The sequence below is a fragment of the Sprattus sprattus genome, assembly GCF_963457725.1.
Source record: "Sprattus sprattus genome assembly, chromosome: 2".
Classification (NCBI taxonomy): Eukaryota; Metazoa; Chordata; class Actinopteri; order Clupeiformes; family Clupeidae; genus Sprattus; species Sprattus sprattus.
In genome coordinates, this window is record NC_137921.1 from 34,426,110 (window position 1) to 34,445,947 (window position 19,838).

The 19,838-nt window shown below is 42.6% G+C and overlaps 3 protein-coding genes across 4 annotated transcripts; 1 reads left to right on the forward strand and 2 right to left on the reverse strand.

Moving 5' to 3' along the window:
• Nucleotides 1-802: 802 nt before the first annotated feature.
• On the reverse strand, nt 803-7,553 carry timm44 (translocase of inner mitochondrial membrane 44 homolog (yeast)). The gene is made up of 13 exons (XM_080857753.1): nt 7,514-7,553; nt 6,797-6,904; nt 6,451-6,633; nt 6,141-6,221; nt 5,778-5,927; nt 5,408-5,541; nt 5,061-5,146; nt 3,479-3,571; nt 3,160-3,284; nt 2,956-3,006; nt 2,771-2,860; nt 2,208-2,318; nt 803-1,461 (listed from the first exon to the last, which is right to left on the reverse strand). The coding sequence occupies exons 1-13, from the start codon at nt 7,541-7,543 to the stop codon at nt 1,342-1,344; spliced, it is 1,362 nt and encodes a 453-aa protein (XP_080713879.1). The 5' UTR covers nt 7,544-7,553; the 3' UTR covers nt 803-1,341.
• Nucleotides 7,554-8,111: 558 nt separating this feature from the next.
• Nucleotides 8,112-16,423, reverse strand: hnrnpm (heterogeneous nuclear ribonucleoprotein M). 2 transcript variants are annotated; one of them, XM_080860696.1, is made up of 15 exons: nt 16,199-16,423; nt 15,317-15,492; nt 13,703-13,755; nt 12,908-13,009; nt 12,527-12,808; nt 12,156-12,309; nt 11,991-12,040; nt 11,786-11,846; nt 11,527-11,676; nt 11,402-11,446; nt 11,007-11,075; nt 10,828-10,926; nt 8,737-9,329; nt 8,587-8,638; nt 8,112-8,502 (listed from the first exon to the last, which is right to left on the reverse strand). In XM_080860696.1, exons 1-15 carry the CDS (start codon nt 16,234-16,236, stop codon nt 8,339-8,341), a joined length of 2,088 nt encoding a protein of 695 aa, XP_080716822.1. In that variant the 5' UTR covers nt 16,237-16,423; the 3' UTR covers nt 8,112-8,338. The 2 variants fall into 2 exon arrangements, with proteins under 2 accessions (XP_080716822.1, XP_080716821.1); XM_080860695.1 differs by lacking the exons at nt 13,703-13,755; nt 15,317-15,492; nt 16,199-16,423 and adding an exon at nt 13,128-13,558 and having other exon boundaries at nt 12,908-13,001.
• An 875-nt stretch (nt 16,424-17,298) lies between these two features.
• On the forward strand, nt 17,299-19,613 carry LOC308360213 (ras-related protein Rab-11B-like). The gene is made up of 5 exons (XM_080832008.1): nt 17,299-17,385; nt 18,266-18,461; nt 18,709-18,902; nt 18,993-19,073; nt 19,191-19,613. The coding sequence occupies exons 1-5, from the start codon at nt 17,346-17,348 to the stop codon at nt 19,334-19,336; spliced, it is 657 nt and encodes a 218-aa protein (XP_080688134.1). The 5' UTR covers nt 17,299-17,345; the 3' UTR covers nt 19,337-19,613.
• Nucleotides 19,614-19,838: the final 225 nt, after the last annotated feature.

Consider the following 19,838-nt stretch of genomic DNA (forward strand, 5'->3'; position numbering starts at 1 on the left):
CTGAATTCACTGGAGAGCATCAGTATGATGCATTTCAATTTTCCTTTTATTTATAGTGTATCTGATGCATATTATACTAATGTGCTTAGAAGCTAAACCAGCATTCCTTTCCATTACAGGTGTTCTTGCTGTCAAAAGCAAACTACAACATGAAATAGGCTTTTAGGTAAACCTCCTTGCAGCCACCTTCTACTAAACGTCATCAAGGGGGGCAAATGTCATCTTCCTTGATAAAAAAAAACTTGTATAACAATATCTAAAGTATAGAAAGGACGGCATAGGGCGGGGATTTACATCTTCATTTGTTGGAGGTAAAATAACTTGACTGTCAACACTGTGGTTGTGTGAGGTTTAAGGAGCTTAGCCCATTGCATACTGATGCTTTCCAGAGAGCACATACATCATGGTTCAGTTTAATCGGACGTTCAGCTCCGTAGCTGGCTGCCATGACAACATCCAGCAAGAGTCATCTGACGTTCTACTTCAGCACCAATCACAGCAAAGAGGTATTGAGGGTGTGGGAAAACTAGCGGCACTGTTATGGGCAAATAGACTCTTTATACTGCAATCTGAAGCCAAGATCAGGACAACTAATAGAACGCAGAAGCCTCATAAATTGAGGCTTTTACAATAGATTGATAACGAAATCTGCAATTACATCCACAAAACAATTCCAACATTCCAACTGTAAGGCAAGTGGACAAAGCTGAGCATTTGACTCTAATGGGCTCCAAAAACCATACAAGCAAATAGGCACAGAACAGATGCCTAATAAATGAATTTGATTTCCACTTTAAGTTCATTATAAATGACAATCTGTCCATCTTTTATTAATTTGGAAAAAGGGCTTTTTGGAAATCTTCAAGAGTGGTTGACCATTTGGCATCCCAGATTTATTCCCCACGCTGGAAAAATACAGAGATTGAAACCATAAAAACTGAATGAACAGAAAACACTTCTGTTTGTGCTACAGCTTGGGTAGAATGACTAATCTCAGTGGTCTGGCGTCCACGTTCACAGCAGCTCATGATGTTTGCATCACCAGGTGGAGGACTCCTTAATTTAGAGGGAGGGGGGAAGCGCTGGTCACCTCCACTGACGCTGCCCTATTGAGCCGCCATCGGTCAGGGCCTGAGTCCATGGAGAGTCTCCGGTGGGAGGAGCTAGCAGTTGGGGGACGAGGTTACGTGATGTGATCTGCTGGCTACAAAGCTGACAGGGCTCACTGCGTGTGTCCGAGTATATGTGTCTCTCTTGGTGAGTGTCTCCCCCTCCCTTCCAACCCTCCCCTTCCCTGCCCCCACCCATCCCCTCCTGTTTCCTGTGGAATCGGCGCTCCTCTCAGAGGATCTGCTCGGTGCTGGAGGCGGAGAGGTCCAGCAGTCTCCATGCAGCGTAGGGGTTGAGCTCCTCCTGGTCCCGGCAGAGAGCCCACACATACATCATCCGCAGCACTTTCTCCTGCAGACCGGGACGGGAATTATAACCTGTCAGCATTCTGTTAGCATGTGTTAGTATTCATAGTAAACACTGTGACGTGTTGTCGTGGCTGGCCATAATTATGGAGGGGGTAGTGAATAACTCGCCACCGAGGATTTAGATTACCCCTGATAAAACAGACGACTTGTCATGGCTTTGTTGGCCACACTGAGCAGAAAACCACATAAATCCCCACCGATTTTTTTTGGCAGCAGGGAGAAAGATCCCCTCTGCTCAGTGAATGTTGAATGCCATGCCATGTTGAAATGCCTCCAGTAGGCAGTAGCACTGACCTCTGAGGACACTGCGGCAGATGTGAAGCTGTGGGTAGCATTTAGCTCATACCTGAGGTTACGTGGGTGGTTAGCGGGTGAGATCACTGTGGTAAGTCAGTGCTGGAGAAGCATCTCTTACGCTTACTCTACATGCTGCAACCCCTTAGAGCTGTATACTGTATATATTTGCAGCGTCTCTAAGCCAGTCTGTTTTTGGTATACACTAACTAGCTGGCCTGACATTCTGATAGCCTCCACACATTTCTTTGGAAAAATTTCAACACAGCCTTAAACTTATGAGGCTTACAAATAGACTGACATCCCAGGCTGCCAACTCTTTAGCGCAAGCGCTACATGTTGAGTGTAAAGGGTGAACTCCTACAGTGGCCAGGCCTGGGGGAAGTTAGCTAGAGATGCCAACATGGCTTAGAGCAGCTTTAAAGGGGAACTCACCGGGTCTCCCTCCACCACCTCTCCCTTGGTGTTACGGATCACCATTACCAGCTGGGCCTGGAAAGTAATGATCAGGACTGGGCCTTGCTCCATCATCTTCCCCATGGCCAGCTGCGAGAGCAAACACAAACAGATGTCATGACAGAGACATTGCTGAGAATATGCATCCAGAAAACAACTGAGCTTGGGTCTTTTGTTTTTTATTTAAAACACGTATACGCGTATACGGGTGACATGATGACTACTGATCAAAAAGGTTACAAAACCAAATATAGAACTGACTTGAGATTTAATGGTCAAACACAATTGGCTCTAATGTCATTGAGGGGCAACTGGCAAAGTCCGCCGCACATGAACTTAAGCTAATTTAATAACTTGGCAAAATCATTTTGCTAATCTAATACCATGAGCAAGGTCATAAGCACAAACTTCAGCGTAATGTTCACCCATGCCACACAATAACTGTAGTTCATGCACAGCAACCTTTTTACTCGTTGCCAGCTGCCCATCAATGAGTTTAGGACCCAACATTTCAAAAACCTCTACCAAATGATCACACTCACATCAAGGTTGTCAATGTCAAGAATCTTGGAGTGAAACTGCAGCCCCATAGTCTTGGCCTGTTTTATGGGATGTGCTAGCTGACTGTAGGTCTACAAAACAAGAAAGGAAGGTCACACACTGATATGATCAGACATGGTCTTGCTTACTTTTTTCCTTAAAATGTAGTCCTTAAAATGGCACTTACAGCTTCATAGCACCAATCTTTGAGCACCTCCAACTCTCCTTGGATCATGGACTGTGGAACAGAAGGACAAAGTAAAGTAACTGAACTTAACCTAGGCACACAGCAGGACATGACAAAACCCTGTAATTGTATACAATTCCTATATAATGCAAAGCATACTCATACTCTTAAGGTGAGGGGGAAAAAGGATTGGTTCACACTGACCTCTAAAATGTTGGGGATGATGTCCCTCTCACACTGTTTCATGAAGGTATCCTTGTCAAAGGAGGGGTCCACCTTCAGAATTTCTGTCAGCACTTCAGACATCTCAGTCTTGGAAAAGAGCCCACCTGCCAGGATACACAACACCTTCACCATGTTTCACAAATACATGAGTGGACTTCAATATGAGCCCATTTTTCTCACGTCTTGTGATTAGGAATAACAAGCATACAGTATTTATCATTATCAAAAGAGCTCTGATGTAAAAGGATCTACACCAGGTTCTAGTAGTAGCCAGTTGAAAGCAGGCGGGTGGAGTTACCTATAACATCAGTCATTTTATCAGTGACGGCACGCGAAGCCCTTATGAAGGCATTGTCACTTTCATCATATTTCATCTTCATTTCAAAGAACCCTATGGAGGGGAAAAAATAAAGTCAATACAATCTGTATATACCCCCCCCCCCCTCCACACACACACACACTTGCCTAATCGCATACTCCCACCTCCAAACCACATGCTGCCGATGCCTCCAAACAAGATGGGACTGCAACCGCATCTCTTCAGAGACAGACTATTCCCTCAACATCTTGACATCCCCAAGACAGAGTGCCCATTGCAACTGAGGCAGAAGTGCATGGCCTCTTTCACCAACACATTTACTAGGTGCCTCCGTGTCAACATACGAACCAAATACTGTGTGGACTATAGAAAACTAAACCCTCGAATGTGAGGTCCTCTTGTCCAAACAGAAACAATGACTCGCAGCCTGTGTCGATTATGGACAGCACACTTAGCTGCCTGCCCCCATGTGTTCCGTACTGCACTGGTGTTTTTTAGCTGATGAGGGAGCTTGCCAAACTAGAGCCACACAGCACCACTCCCAGGTGCTGTTCTGGATCTCATGGTGGATTACCAGGTCCTCGTTAGCGAGACCTCATTAGCCACAAGGTTAATGAAGATTTCTAGAACAGTAACACCGTTTACCAGAACATTTAGCAGCCATTACGCCCCATTGAAGTGCTGCCTGCAAATTTCATCACAGCCTTTTATGTGTTTTAACATATAATACAATCAGACAAAATCTGCAGATACATAACAAACAATTAAACCAAATCTGTACATTTGAGTATATTTAAAGACAAGACAGCTAACAAACTTTGAGCAAACCAAAATCATAATCTGTCAACACTGTTTTGTACTAACTCTCAGCACCATCTACTGGTCAAATGCAAAACACACTGACAGCCATGTTATACTGACAGATCTTTTGGCAGTACTACTTTTGATATCCACCATTTCCCAGGAATTAAAACAAATGAATTATGAAAAAAATGGTCTAGATTTTTTTTGGATTGATTTTCTTACTCAAAATGAACCTAAACTTCAAATTCAATAAAAAAAAAAAAATTGAAAAAAAATTATAGCAGGTTATATAATTGGATTTAATACCATCCGATACCTCTGTTGCATGACATCCACATACATGGACAGTTGGTTTTTAGGGTGTACAAACTATATTTTACATCAAATTTCATTTTTTTGAACACAGATTTGTTCAACACACTTTCCCCTACATGCTAATGTTTTTTTGGGACTGATTTGGCCTTCTTGGGTAGAAGTTTTTAACAGATACGCCTGGAGTATTCAGCACATGTTCAGCACCGTCAGCCTTAATGATGTCATTACACAGTTAACATTCCAAATACAAGATTATACATATTGTTATTATATTGCTCTGAGTCTACTGTCACTGCCCCTATGTGGTTTGGAGAATATTACTATGATAATGCGAAACAAAATGAAGTTTAATGAACTGTCCACGCATGTGGACACCATGCACGAAAGGGTTAAAACTAAATTACACTTGGTGCTAGGCTCATATGAGGACAAGAATACTCACTGTTGAAAACAGCATTGTTGTCCTTGAACTCTTTCCACTGCTGGGACCACTTGGAGTCCTTGTGCAGCACGACTCCCATGGCATCCCTAAGGGAATATTTCAACAGATATGTGAAACCTTTCTGTAGCCGTTTTACTCATTAGAGTTTAGCTTCATTCAGTCTGTGGTAACAGTGTTAAGCTTGTGCAGCTTCACTCCGGAAACCGGTGTTGCGATAAACACATATTTCCAACATACTACCCATCTATACACCGTTGTAAAAACAGAAGCACTCAAAAGAGAAACAAATCAGAATGTCAACCTGGGAGCAGATAGAAAAACAGAAGGCTTGTCTGCAGCTAACATACTCATCAGCCTCAAAGACTTTGGATTCGTTGCCAGCACCCTTGGATGAGAATTCACTTCGCTTCCGTAATCTGGTTGGAGGTCTGTAGGGTCCACTCTCTAGGTCTTCTATTTCTTTCTTGACAGTTTCCATGCCCTGTGCAGACATTTTAATAATTTATTTGAGATGTGATATTGCCGTACCAGGGTTTTACTTACAAGACACTCACAAACTCCACTACAAACAACTTCAAGGTGAACATCTGCCATCATGCAAGATCTTAATCATGGATAATCTCAAATGCAAAAATGAACAATGACTGTAATGAATGTAAACACTCTAAATTTCATATATTGTGTAGTGTTTAGCCAGCGGTCATGACAATGTGATACCTGTGATATAGCTCTAAATGCACCACTCTTGCCAAGTTTTTCTCCTCTCTTGGTCACAGTCTCTGCAGAGGTTCTGGCTGATTTGGCTGCTTCCTCTACCCCTTCCTTGATTTTCTTGCCCAGATCTGTACGACTCACCTCTTCCAAACTCTAAAGAGATAAAAATAAAATGAACATACAGCTGGAGAACTTCGTATGAGCCGTTGTCCATACCGAACTCGTGCTATGCATATCGAACTGCCACCTTTACAACAGCATTTTAAATAATTGCTGAATTATAGCAAATAAAGATGACAAAGAATATAGTGAAACAGTATGTGAAATCAAAGCAAATAGTACGAGACCAGATGACTGCCATTTTACCTCCTTGACAGTTTCTGACAGGGATCCAAGTCTCTTCTTTAACACTTCAGACGTTTTTGCCGTTTCAGACTCAATGGTTTTCTAAAATCAGATGTATGATAAACAGAAAGCCTGTGAAAGGGATTTGACACTACACACATTAAGACAAGATTTCTGTACATCCATGCAAATATAAAAAGACAAGAACATAGCCGTCGATGTATTGTGACGTCTTGGAAGATATATGATTATTCTTTTAATTTTTTAAAGCAGTCTCAGTCTGCATAGGGTTCTTTAAAATGAAGACTCCCGAAGAATTTAAGAAGCTCACGTATTTTCGTCTGGCTTGTTTGAGTGCTTCGGATTCCTCTAACTTCTGGGCTTCCTCACGAAATTTCTTGATGCTTTCTTTCATGTCTTTATTTTTACTCAATTCCTGCTTCAGGTTATCCAAAAACTCGCCCAAAAATCCTTTACGACCACTGCGACCACCACCATCAGATGCATACCGCACCTACTCAAGTTGTACATCAAATAGAAAAACAAGTCACAGTTTCTTGTCTTGATTAAAGTACAGCTGTTTCAAGTGAACTGCACACTGTGCACAAAATACAGCATTATATTATTTATTATAGACAATTATTTCAAACTTTGTACTTTTAAAAGAATATTCTTACCTGTGATGAACCTGTGACGGAACCACATATTCTGTACACATGAGCTCTGTCATGTAGGGACGTATATGACCGACTGGACAAAAGCAGGCAACTTCTTCTGACACATAGCTGGCATGAGACAATTACGTAATCACCATGAAATGGTCGGACATTTCAAATAGCAGTCACAAAGGTATGTTGTATTGCACAAATGTCAACAAAATCAAGAAGTGCCGTCAGGGTCATAACCAAGTTTGCTAGCTGTCTAGCCATCTACTGTAAGTTAGCCGCAACGGTCACGGTAACAGTTTGAAGCTAGTATAAACAGCCTGTTTAACGTAGCTAACTTGACAATTTTTACTTGACAAAGTCTAAATATTATTAACAATTACTTTAACTATCTATTCAGATCTACATAAGCGTTCGATTTTTTTTCCATTAAGTCTTCACGGTATGATGGGGGTTTAAAGTCAAGCTATCTATAGAAGGTGGCAAATGTTCTACTCTTGCAAGCAATAGTTAAATGATTCAATTCGATGTACGACGGCCCACGAGAGCACCGGTGTGAGCATCCGATTGCTTGGTACACCTCTGAAACAGCACAAATCAAGAGCAACGATTACTCGAAATGATTGAGCTCAACAACAGATTGTGTATAGCGGTTTTAGGAAACAGTTACTTATATGATTTAGATATACAACATTTGGAGACATAACTGTCCGAGATAGGTAGTCTCACCTGATAACACTGACACAAGGAGGCCGCCATCTTGATCACGTAGCTGTGACCTCTCTGACAGCTGACCTTCTGACGCACTTCAGGAGGAGGAGCAAACACTTTGGTTGACGTGCTTTCATAGTTAAACAACGGGGACAGGTTTTAGGAATTGTTTCGACATGCTTGTATGTAACTGATTTTTTTTTTTTTTTAATTACATTTTAAAACGAAAGTGTTTGGTTCTTATTGGCGCGAACGCTTGAAGAATATAGATCACCACATCACCCGTTTCACAGTTAATTTGCCCAACAGAACGTGGCCGGAAACGCCATATAAGCCCACTGTACCGGAAGTTTCTCATGTAGCTACAGGATTGCAATCCAGTCAAGTCCCTGAGCACTATAATAGGATTAATGGCAAATTCATTCAGAGGAAGTATCAACCTGAAGGACAAACCGCAATATATTAAATCAAGCGTTATTTGCCGCACTGTCAATCTGCTAGTCCTTAGATGACATGACATTTGAAGCTGTAATATAATGTACTAACGCTATGTAAAGTCAAATCATTATGGTGATATGACCAGCTGAGAGGCAAATAAGACACATTGCAGACAAAATTGAAAAACGTGAAGGTTTTGGTGTTTATTAACAAACCTTACATAAGAAGGCAAGAAACAAGCATCATAAAAAGGGGGGGAAATTAAAATTTGGTCACTAAAAACTGATTCAGGCAAAAACTAAAAGTGCACACATAATGCACCATCACAAATATCTAATGAAACAAAACAAAAACTGGAAGGTCTGTAGTGGGCAGGAGGGGTCGGGCCAATAAGATAAATCGGGTTTATGCGTTTCTGTCGATCCTCACATCGATTTCTCTTCCGTTCAGCCTGTAGCCATTCATGGTGCGGCAGGCCCTCTCAGCAGTCTCAGGGTTGTCAAAACGAACTACGCCACAGCCTTTGGACTTCCCATTCTCCATCTTGATATCAGCGTACTGCACAATTCCTGTCATTTAAAATAAACAATTAAATACATGAAAGAACAGAAGAACCTAGTTTAAATTGGTAACAAACGATTTAGTCTCTTTACCACAAGAATTGAAGGTGTCCTTCAGCATCTTCCAGGTGAAATCGAATGGCAGCTACAAAGACACAAGCATTTATGTTATTCAAAGATAATCCATACCCAGTTACTGTACAGAAAGACATTTTTTTTTAAATAAAAAATTAAGTCACATACATTTCTGACAAAGATCTGGCAGCCCTTCCTGGCATTGGCTCCTGCTCCAGGACCACCAGCACCTGCTCCACCGAAGGGGTTGCTGTTGAAGTTGCCACGGTCCATGTCTGCTGGTCTGTCAAACTGGCCTCCCACACCAGCTGAACCCATGCGGTCCATGTTGGATCCCCCCATGCGGTCTAGCCCAGTGGCTGGGAAGCGGTCAATACCAGCAGAACCCATGCGGTCAAAGTTGGATCCTCCCATGCGGTCCAAGCCTGTATTCATCCTGTCCATACCCATGGGGGCGCTGAACTCCATGCCTGCACTCATGCGTTCCAAACTGGACGGGCCCAGGCGGTCAAAACCAGCAGGGCCCAGCCGGTCCACACTGGAGCTCATACGGTCCAGGCCAGTTCCCAGCCTGTCCATACTAGGCCCCAGCCGGTCCAAACCAGAGCCCATCCGGTCATAGCCAGAACCCAGCCTGTCCAGATCAGACACGCGTTCCATGCGATCCATTCCCATGCGGTCCATGCCAGAACCCATTCTGTCCATTCCAGAACCCATTCTGTCCATCCCAGAACCCATGCGGTCCATGCCCATGGAGTTACCTTTAAAACAGAAGGGACAATGTATGCATTAGGGCTGCTCGAATATGGAAAAATCATAAATCACGATTATTTTGGTCAATATTGAAATCACAATTATTCAGACAATTAATTTTGAGTTTGAAACATCATGCATTTATTTACTGAGAACTTTTCCCCTTAAAAATTGTATTTGTTGTGTGCACACTATATGCGTTGGAATGTGTTGATCCGTCAAGGTTGACGGATCCCCATTCAAAGTGAATGAGAAGTAGCTCAGACACCTCGCAAATCCTCTGAGACATATTTTGGAGTTACATTAATGGGGTTTTTACATTGAATAGTGTCAATTTCTCAGTAACTGAATACAAATATAAGCAAAAAAACTATTGTGTGACGTGCTGTCGTAGTTGGCCATCAACGATTGATGCTGCTGATTGGCGGCTCACTGGCGTGTCCAGCCTCTGGCCAGTGGCAAATAACTAATTAGGGCCCGAGCTGCTGAAAGCAGAGAGGCCCTATTGTAACTGTATGGTTTCTTATTCTTATTCTTTTTTTTTTCTGTGCAAGACTTGCTCGAAAACTCACCAAGGGACGTGGCAGGGACGTTATGCCGGGAATTCTAAGATCTTTTGCGTTGAAGGAATTTTGGGGCGGGGCAAAATGGCTCTGTATTGCCCCCTAGAAATTGCAAATACCCCTCTGCATTGGGGTTATTTTGGCATAGCTCGACGAAATTCGGTACACACCTTTATCATGCCCAGACGTACCAAAAAGTGTATTGACGCCATGGTGGCAGGTCAACAGGAAGTCGGCAATTTTGAGTGTAATGTGCGTTTTTACTGCATTTTTGCCCCTTTACACACCTCGCATCTGATCGAACTCCTCCTACAGATTTAATGGAAATGCCTTCAAACTTGGTCAGGATACTCTTCAGCCATGGGGGATCAAAATGTATGTACGGATTTTTGAAAATCTCAAAAGGTGTGGGCGTGGCAGACCCTCAAACTTTTACTACTCAGCACAACTATTGTTCTATTGTTCAACTATTGTTCCTCTTTTTTCTCCATAGACTTGCATGGCAGAACTCTGTGGCATTATGACATCATAATAGGGTCATTCAACTGGCTTGCACCTATGCTTCACTGACACCTGCGCCAAGGTTCCAAGGCTCCTCTTCTCTCCCTCTCCATTCAACTGTATAACTAGGAAGGCTGTGCGGTGCGCGTCGGCCATCGACCAGCGCTTTCCCCAACGTGCGCGCGCGTGCTCGGGCCCGCTCAACGCTGCTTGCAGCTTTAATTAAAGATTAAACTCCCTCTCAACGCATGAAATGCCTTTGGGGAAGGACTGAATTGCGGAAATGAATCATTTCAACTCGATTATATGAGTTTAGAGATCGTTTGACCCAAAAATTGATATCGCGATCAAAATTCGATTAATTGCACAGCCCGCACCTTGCTGACAGTTACGCAAACACAGAATACATTCTAGCATTATGAGCAATGCTAATAGTACCTACCCATTCCTCTATCAAAAGACTCTCCAAAGCTATTGCGAGACATGGCCATGTCATTGCGACCAAACTCGCGGTCAAATTGTCCACCAATTCGGTCCATGTCTGAAAGATAGGCAAATCAATCAGTCAAATCAACAAGTTTGAGACCGCATAATACACCCAAGAAAAAACTATCCACTTACCATTCATTCTTCCCATTCCAGATGGCCCAAAGCGATCCATATTGTTCATGCCACCAAAGTTTTCCATACCTATAGATAAAGTAATAAAAGCAAATTTGGAAATAATTTAGAATCTAATGCTACATGTACAAGGCAAGTAGAACTAAAACAATGTATTCAAGTTTAACTTTTTATCAACGTTAACAAAACCATAAATCATTATATCAAATTTAGTAAGTACAAATCATGATCAATCAATTACAGATAACTTGCTGTTGAACACAACCATGAACTAGTCATAATATTCTTCCTCCGTCACGGGTATAATGGATGACATAAAACGGGCATATCTGAGTTAAATGGATTACTGCGGCATAGAGGTTAGCGTTCCTCATGGCATTTCATGCTGAACATACCTCCCATGCGCCCCCCCATGCCACCGAAGCCCATGCCATCCATTCCTATTAAAGACAATTGAACATTAATATCAAGCAAATAAAAGGAGCAAATTAACCTGCTGGTCTTGGCGTTATTGATTTACCTCCAGGGCCCATATTGCCCATACCGCCGCCGCCGCCTCCTCCTCCGCCTCCTCCTCCGCCTCCTCCGCCACCACCACCACGGTTGAGTTGACCAGCATCAATGGGCTGCCCACCAGGTCCAAGTCCAAGCCCAATTCCACTCAAGCCACCTGAAATATAAACGGTGTTGTCAAAATTAAGCGTAAAATCTATAGCTTGCACCAAAATAGAAAGGTAACAAAAAAGATTCTTATTATTATTTTTTTTATTCACACTGACGTGGGAGGGCTGGTGGTCTCTCTGGAGGTGCAAAGTCTCCTTTTGGCAAAGACTTCTCATCCTGCAATTTGAACAGAACACTTCACTAGGACAGATGCTATTATACGTATACATCAACATGTTTTAAACATAAATATTCAAGTAATTCCTTATACGCAACCAAATTCCTACTCAAATTGTAATTTAAAAACACAGTAAAACTCACCAGTTTGACGTGCATAACACGGTTGAAGAGGAGTTGTCCATTGAACATGGCTTAACAATTATTAAGGAAAAGTACTTAAACAAACATTACACACACACCATTACTGACCCAAAACCACATCTTTATCCTGCTTAAGGACCGTGAACGTGTACTATTCAAGGATACAGACTGCTTGCACGGCTTCAATGGGTATGTCAAAGGTGACTGTTCCCATTCCCCTGCTCTTTCCATCCTTGTCTTCAAGGATATCAGCACGGACTACCACACCAGCCATGCCGAACACCTCCTTCAGTTTTTTCCAGCCCACCTTATAATCCAGCTGAGGAAGACAGATATCCATGAGGGGACAAAAATGAACTACTTTACTAAGGATCAATAAGTTCACATTGGAGCCCATTAGGACATTTAGAATTGTGGTGAAATTGTGCTTAACTAATGCAAGTTGTGGCTAAAATATAGAATGAGTAGTTAACAATCTAGGGTTAGTACGCACTGGTTAAAGTTATATCTCAAAGTACTAAGAACTTTCATCTTACATTTGCCACAAACACGGTACTTCCGATTTTGCCAGACTGGAGTCCATGGATGATCTCATTGGGAATGTTGGGGTTGTTCAACAGGCTGGGGGGAATGTTGACCGCCCCTGGCCCAGGTCCCATTCCCATGCCCATACCCCCTCCCATGTTGCCACCCATGTTGCCTCCCATGTTACCACCCATATTACCACCCATGTTGCCGCCCATGCCACCAGGGGGACCACCTCCACCACCTCCCTGAGACCTGTGGGCCTCCCGCTGGGCAATAAGGCCATCTGGATCCTGGGCAGGCAAAAGGAAAATGGCATTAAAATCTGGCCCCATGTCAAAAAGCAGTCTTTGTAGAGCAGCGCAGTGTTGTTTACAGGCTGATTAACTTACCTCTTTGACTTTAAGAGGACGCCCATTAAGGTTGTGCTTGTTCACCTTCTCAACAGCTTTCTTCATGAGCTCTTCGGTCCTGAACTCAACGATCCTACAAGGGTTAAAAAAAAACAAAAACAAAAAAAAACACAATACATTAACAAATCGCATGAACAAATACAAAAAGAAAATGTACTTATCTTACAACAGTGCTTTAATCTAAGGAAATCTTACTTACGCACAACCCTTTTGTTGATTGATGCAATCACATTAGGATAACCGGGGCATGAAAAAAAATCAAAAGAGTTAGACTACAAACATGGTAGGATCATTAATGGCATAAAAATTAAAGCATTGACACCCAATTCAAAAATGGCTTACACTTGATAGTTGTGTTTAAACATAAGACTTACACCAATCCAAATATTCACCCAGAGGTTTCATCTCTACCTCTCAAAAGCTGGTCATCAGGCAGAGTTCCACGCCACAGAATTAATCCATTAAAGGGAGTTGTAAGCATGCTTAGGTGCAACAATTCTATGTCAATCTTTCAACCTTGCCTAAGGCTTGACCCCATAAGTCCCAGATGAACAAATCCGACAAACAGAGAAGGGCAGAGCCAAACTCCTGCTCAGTCTCAATAGCAACCCATCCCTGTGACTCCCTTCAGAGCCACCATCTTCACCTGCTTTCCTCCGATTGTGCCCGCAGAAAGACACTTCTCAAGACTGGGCAGGCCTTCATACATACTCCCCCTTTCAGAAAGAAAAGTAAACTCAAGCGGACAAACAGAGGTTCGTCTCGTGCACTTACCCTTGATTTGCCTTCTGCGTCCATTAAGTGCTCCACGTACGTAACCTCACCCACTACAAATCAGATTCCAGACGACACACACCAAGGGAGAGAAGCCAAGAGAACAATGGGGGTTTAGAGCAGACACACAACCGGGCGGTGACAGAGCTCGGCCTGCGTATCCAGAGCTTCCACCCTCAGAACCTCGGCTGCACGATGCTGGTACAGGTCTACAAAAAGCAAGCTTACAAATAAAAAAAATGTCTTCTTACGCTGTCCTTGCCAAATCCCCCACACCATGAGCAACTTGAGTGATAAGTCAGCGTAATCACAAATCAAGTCATCCAATTGAGAAGATCTTCACCGTGATCATTTGTGTTAACATGGATTACCTACATCACTACAATCGAATCTTGCCAGGATCCACAACCCTCTATCCAAGACCTGAAGCGTTGACACCCATAAGTTAGTGATAAAATTGGAATTACCACTCAACAACTGATGAAGCCACCGTAGTCTGATCGAAATTACCCCTTTAAGAATCATTACCCATGGATTAAAAAAATTGCACAAACGGAGACCCTTCCAAAGAGGTTTTGCAGAACCTTTTGGCTGCAGGGTTTTGGAGGCTTAACAGACAGGCATACAAGACTGCAAACCACATTTCTTGGTTTGATAATTGATAATTTTTTTATAAAAACCACCAGAACTTTATTCAGCAAATACAACCAAGCAATTATTAAACCCTCAACTGAAACAAGGACAAGCTTAAGAAGCTGCTTTACTTTGTAGACCTGTACCCCAAAACTTCTCAAAAAGACATCCATACAATGTACAACATGAAGATCTGCTGAGACAACATTCGCTGTGGCAAACCTAAAAAAAGAAAATGCAATTTAATGCTACATTTAATCGTTTCCTAATGACACTATAGTGCAAGTTTGAAAATCAACCAAGACGTGATGCATTATCCTTATGAAGGCTACTGATGATAACCATGTATAAAATAACCAACACGTTTAGCCATTGCATTGTTTAAGTATGCATATGCTACACTCAGGCTAACCACTGATTATTACCTATGGCAAACGGTGCACTGGGATACTCCAAGATCATGTGTAATCAAAGGCTAACTGTGGAATTTCAGAGCTAATACCATACAAAACATTTCTCCATTAGGTTCAATTGGTCACAGAATAATTCAGAGAACACTTGATGCCACATTTGGTGAACTCGCCCTTGTTTCCAACTACCATCGCTCAAGTGTTTGTGATGGTGAGGGCTTAGGCACAATGGAATGCAAGATATCTAGACAAAACTTCAGACACGCTGTGTCTATATTGGATGCTTCACGCCATTTTAACTATCCGCCAAATATAAAGATTTCGGCGTACCAAACGAACAGAGGATGCTTAGCGACAAAAGCACAACTTTTCCCGCGAAATACACATGTCCGCCACGGTCTGGAACGAAATTGCTACACGCTCAGCAGCAGTCGGCAACCAGAACGCATAACAACTACTCATAGACTAGTCCAAGTGCTGTGTCCATTACAGGACATCAACACGGTCGCGCTTGCTCTGGAGTCCATGACCATTCCGGAGATCTTAATCTGACGGATCACGTGAAACTTACCTTTCTCCTTCATCAGGTCTTTGAGCGCTTGCCATTTCACGTCGTATGGGATATTGCTGACAAAGACTCGGTATCTCTTGGAGGGGTTTCCATAGGGCTCAAAGCGGCTGCCACCCCCACCGCGCTTCTGGGGCCTCTCTTTCCTGGATTCGTGGTTGGCCTTGCCATTCACCTCACTGGTAAAATATAAATAAAATAGCCAATTAACACACTTCATACGCCATGAGCACTTGCAGATTTGAAGACAACGTGTCATAGCAGAGCCAGAGGCGCAAAACTAACATAAACGGTGCTCATGGTCCCTACACAATGGCTCTTGAACGGGATGAAGGCAATAACTGACATATTCAGTGCAATTCTAACTCATCTAAAACAATGATTAACATAACATGGGGTATCTTGCGAGTTAACCTCGTTTCGATCGTTAAACAATAAACATGCTAAATGTGCTCAATTGGGCTGATATCTCGCCGGCGTAGCTATGTCCGACCATCATCTAGCGTTGACTTCTAACGAACACATTTTGATAATTAGATGATGCCAATGTACCAGCTAAACTTATTTTTAACTGTGACTAGGCTTTACCGTGCATTGATTTATTAACTACGACATACCGGTTGCTACGTAACTGGCTAGCATTAGCCTCCTTGTAGCTACACTCCTTGCTAACTAACGTTAGTGATTAACGTTAGGCCATTGTTCTGTCGCGCTCGCTAATGTTTGCTAGCAAGCTAACTACCTATGCCGGTAAAGAAGCAACACTAAATACAAGTTCAGTTTATTTTGTAACTTATGGTATTTAGCCATGCATCTTGCAGATACCGATCACTTAATGAAATAAACAAAACCGTCTACACCTTTATGCAACCGACGTTGACTTACCCCTGGCCTGGTTTCTCAGGTGCGGCCTCAGTCGACATTTTGGCGTGATATTCGGTCGTAGATAGCCAACAAATTTCTCGTAGAGGTTTGCTGAAGGTAGAACTTTTCCAAGAAGGGCCTATTGAGTAGAATTATGTACTTCACGTTCCGTGAAATATAATTCACAAAATAACACACGTTTAAGATCTCCCCAGCGCTAAATGTCTGACTGGTTGAAATGGCGGATAAAAAGAGCGCACCGAGTCTTTTTATCAGGGAAACTGCATGCTGGGAAATGGCTTTGACGCAGAAGCCGTTTCTATCGCGACCACTCGTGACTTCTCATCTTGCCTGAAAACCAAACCATCATTCCACCGAATTCTACGAGCCGTCTGATTAAGTTAGCCTAAATCAGTGATGGTCATTACTGTTTGAACTAGCTATTGTTTCATATGCAGCAACTTGTAATATACATTAGTGGATGCTATTGTATTTGTTCGGTTACGGTTGGCCATAACGGAAGACTTGCAAATACTAGCTAGCATAGCTTGATGTAAGTTAACGTTACGTTACGTAGGCTGCTAAGTTTGTCTGTCATTAAAGTTGTAAAGTTAACCAATGGATGTGTATATGCACTTTATTTCCACACGTATTTCTTAAGAACAGTCACTCGTCGTAATATTAATATTAGCAAAGCTTTACAAAAAAACCTAACTAGCTAGCTCATAACAATTCAATAGCACGTTGTGTGAATACAAATTGACCGGTGTGTTTTTTTAGCCTACATTTGTTGTTGCCAAATCAATAAAGAGACAAACTTGAGCTGGCTTCTCTCCTCCCTGTCTAATAGAATGAGAAGACACAGTGTGTTTATCCAAGGTTAGCATTTTATGGACTAGGATGTACATTATTTGATTCGTATCGCTACAGTGGAGGGATGGACTCCTCCCCTTCTGCAGAGTCAGGAAGATCCCCTTCCTGCGGTCGGTCTGTTTTATGTGTGACAGCCAGCGCATTGTCTCAGTAGGGATGCAACCACCCAACGTTATATAAAAAGAAGAATTGCAGATCAGAGTTAAGAGTTTCTAAACATCCGTAAATCAAGCGAATATCACATAGCTGGCAATATCTGGAACTGCCATTGAGGACATTGGATTTGTTTCCAAGCATGGGTAACAGAGATGATGAATACGATTTCTTGTTCAAAGGTAAACCACCCCTTATATTGCTACGTGATTTGCATCACTTTACATTTAGCCTACATCCTTGGAATTTGTGTCAGTTACCTGGAATTTGTGCAAAGTGTGTTTTAGACTGCTGTTTTTCTGACACGTTACGTTTCTCTCATATTTTAAGCTAGCTCTGGGCAAAAATGGCCTTTTGGCGACGAATGTTCTGCCTATTTGACGCATTGTGTTTGCCAGAGGAAATCAAACTAAACCTTCCACGAATTTACGGAACAGAGGACAAATTCTAACGAGTGTTGGATATATGACGTATAAAACTCAATGAGCACACTGTCCAGTCTAAAGCACTTGCAAGGCCTTGACACAATCGTTTTGTCTCTGACATTTTCAGTAGGCTAATTCTGAGTAGTTTAATCTTTCATCACTTTGAATTTCTTGCCGAACAGTAGGTTAGGTCCTTGTGGAAATAATATCAAATTAAATATTGATAAAGAGATCAGTTTTTGAACTCAGATGTTTTAGAGGCTATCATATCAGAAAATGAAGTAAAGCCTGGTTATAGTTTCCTTGGAAGAATAAACTTTGCTGATAAGGCAGACACAGAAGTGGTGAGCACATGAAGGTGGAGCAGGAAAATTGTCCACTCAGTGTGACAAATGAACAGATTCCCAGCTTCCTGTGGTGCGATGCCAGGGGACAAAGTTCAATTGTGTATTCTCTGAAACAGAGGAGCATTTGGCCCAGGTTCAGTAGTCTAACAGTAGTTAACAGCCATATTAGAAAGCAGGAATAACTTAAGACAGACACTATGAACATTCACTTAAAGGGCACAATTATATTTCCATATACTAGGATTTGTATTTTACTAATGCTGATATATATGTTTATACTCTGGTGGCAGTGGTGCTGATTGGGGACTCTGGTGTTGGGAAGAGTAATCTGCTCTCTCGCTTCACTCGCAATGAGTTCAACCTGGAGAGCAAAAGTACCATCGGAGTGGAGTTTGCCACACGCAGCATCCAGGTAGACAGCAAGACAATAAAGGCTCAGATCTGGGACACAGCTGGACAGGAGCGCTACAGGGCCATCACGTCAGCGTAAGTGTGTGTGTGTGTGTGTGTGTGTGTGTGTGTGTGTGTGTGTGTGTGTGTGTGTGTGTGGGCCGGGTTATTGGAACAGCTCAGAGGGAAATGAAGAGTAATGCAGCCTAGTGGATTATTATGTATCTCAGGTTCATTCTTGAAAGGATTGTCTATGTATTAACTAAATTGCAGTGGAATAAATATCAGATACATGAATACATGGGCAGTGTGCAATTTATTAAATTGAGGCGTGTTCTTCCAGGTATTACAGGGGTGCAGTGGGTGCCCTGCTGGTGTATGACATCGCAAAGCACCTGACCTATGAGAACGTCGAGCGCTGGCTGAAGGAGCTGCGGGACCACGCAGACAACAACATCGTTATCATGCTGGTGGGCAACAAGAGCGACCTGCGCCACCTGAGGGCCGTGCCCACTGATGAGGCCCGTGCCTTCGCAGGTAAACACAGCGTACTCTGATGTCCTCCAGCTCTGGGCTGATGTCTCGCTTTTAGTAACTCTGCATCATTTTTTTCTTTTTTGTCTCTAGAGAAAAACAATCTCTCATTTATTGAGACGTCGGCGTTGGACTCAACAAATGTGGAGGAGGCTTTCAAGAACATCTTAACAGGTATGAAAGGGGAAATACTAATCTTTATCAACGCTGGCATTCACCTCTCACATACATTTATTCTGATGGATGCCATGCCTGCCATTCTTCTCACAGCTTGGCTTTTTTTGGTTGTAGAAATCTACCGGATTGTGTCACAGAAACAGATAGCTGACAGATCTGCACACGATGAATCTCCAGGCAACAACGTAGTCGACATCAGTGTGCCCCCGACCACCGACGGGCAGAAAGGCAACAAACTGCAGTGCTGTCAGAACCTGTGATGTTTCCCAATGATACTCATTGTCCAGTCTCTTCACACAGACCTTGGTCTCCATGTTCCTCATACATGCCATTTTTCAGTTGTCTTAACCATGTTGTTATGCTACTTCTACTCAACTTGGCTTCTATCAACTAAATATTTGTATATATAACCTACGCTGACGTGCATCTGGGAGAGGTTTATAAGCAGCCTCTGCCAAACGTATTTATGTAGAGGCTTGTCATTTTATGTTATTAGCATTACACATTTTAGGGAAATATCTTCCCCAGTAGCCACAGAGGAGGGTTGAAATGATTGGTGAGACAATCACCGTTCACATTTAGACAAAAAGTACTCACTGCAAGTATTCAAGTGCCAAGCGGATTTCAGAAAAACTCTAGTGCAGATTAACACACCTCTCAGTATTACTGTTGCAGCTGTGCCGGCACCTGCCAGGTTATTGATTGTAATTAAAAACCGTGGAGACCAATCCAGATCCAGACCAAACAATCTAACCAGGCCTT

What these genes read in the sequence shown, in the direction of transcription:
- hnrnpm (XM_080860696.1), bottom strand. Translation starts at nt 16,236, where the DNA reads ATGTCGACTGAGGCCGCACCTGAGAAACCAGGCCAGGG. An exon ending in GAGACCACCAGCCCTCCCAC is followed by an intron (nt 11,677 to 11,785) that starts GTCAGTGTGAAT and finishes TTTATATTTCAG; the next exon opens with GTGGCTTGAGTGGAATTGGG. An exon ending in GGACACCTTCAATTCTTGTG is followed by an intron (nt 8,503 to 8,586) that starts GTAAAGAGACTA and finishes TTTAAATGACAG; the next exon opens with GAATTGTGCAGTACGCTGAT.
- LOC308360213 (XM_080832008.1), top strand. Translation starts at nt 17,346, where the DNA reads ATGGGTAACAGAGATGATGAATACGATTTCTTGTTCAAAG. An exon ending in ATACGATTTCTTGTTCAAAG is followed by an intron (nt 17,386 to 18,265) that starts GTAAACCACCCC and finishes CTCTGGTGGCAG; the next exon opens with TGGTGCTGATTGGGGACTCT. An exon ending in TGAGGCCCGTGCCTTCGCAG is followed by an intron (nt 18,903 to 18,992) that starts GTAAACACAGCG and finishes TTTTGTCTCTAG; the next exon opens with AGAAAAACAATCTCTCATTT.
- timm44 (XM_080857753.1), bottom strand. Translation starts at nt 7,543, where the DNA reads ATGGCGGCCTCCTTGTGTCAGTGTTATCAG. An exon ending in TGTCAGAAACTGTCAAGGAG is followed by an intron (nt 5,928 to 6,140) that starts GTAAAATGGCAG and finishes TTATCTCTTTAG; the next exon opens with AGTTTGGAAGAGGTGAGTCG. An exon ending in CAACAATGCTGTTTTCAACA is followed by an intron (nt 3,572 to 5,060) that starts GTGAGTATTCTT and finishes TCCCCTCCATAG; the next exon opens with GGTTCTTTGAAATGAAGATG.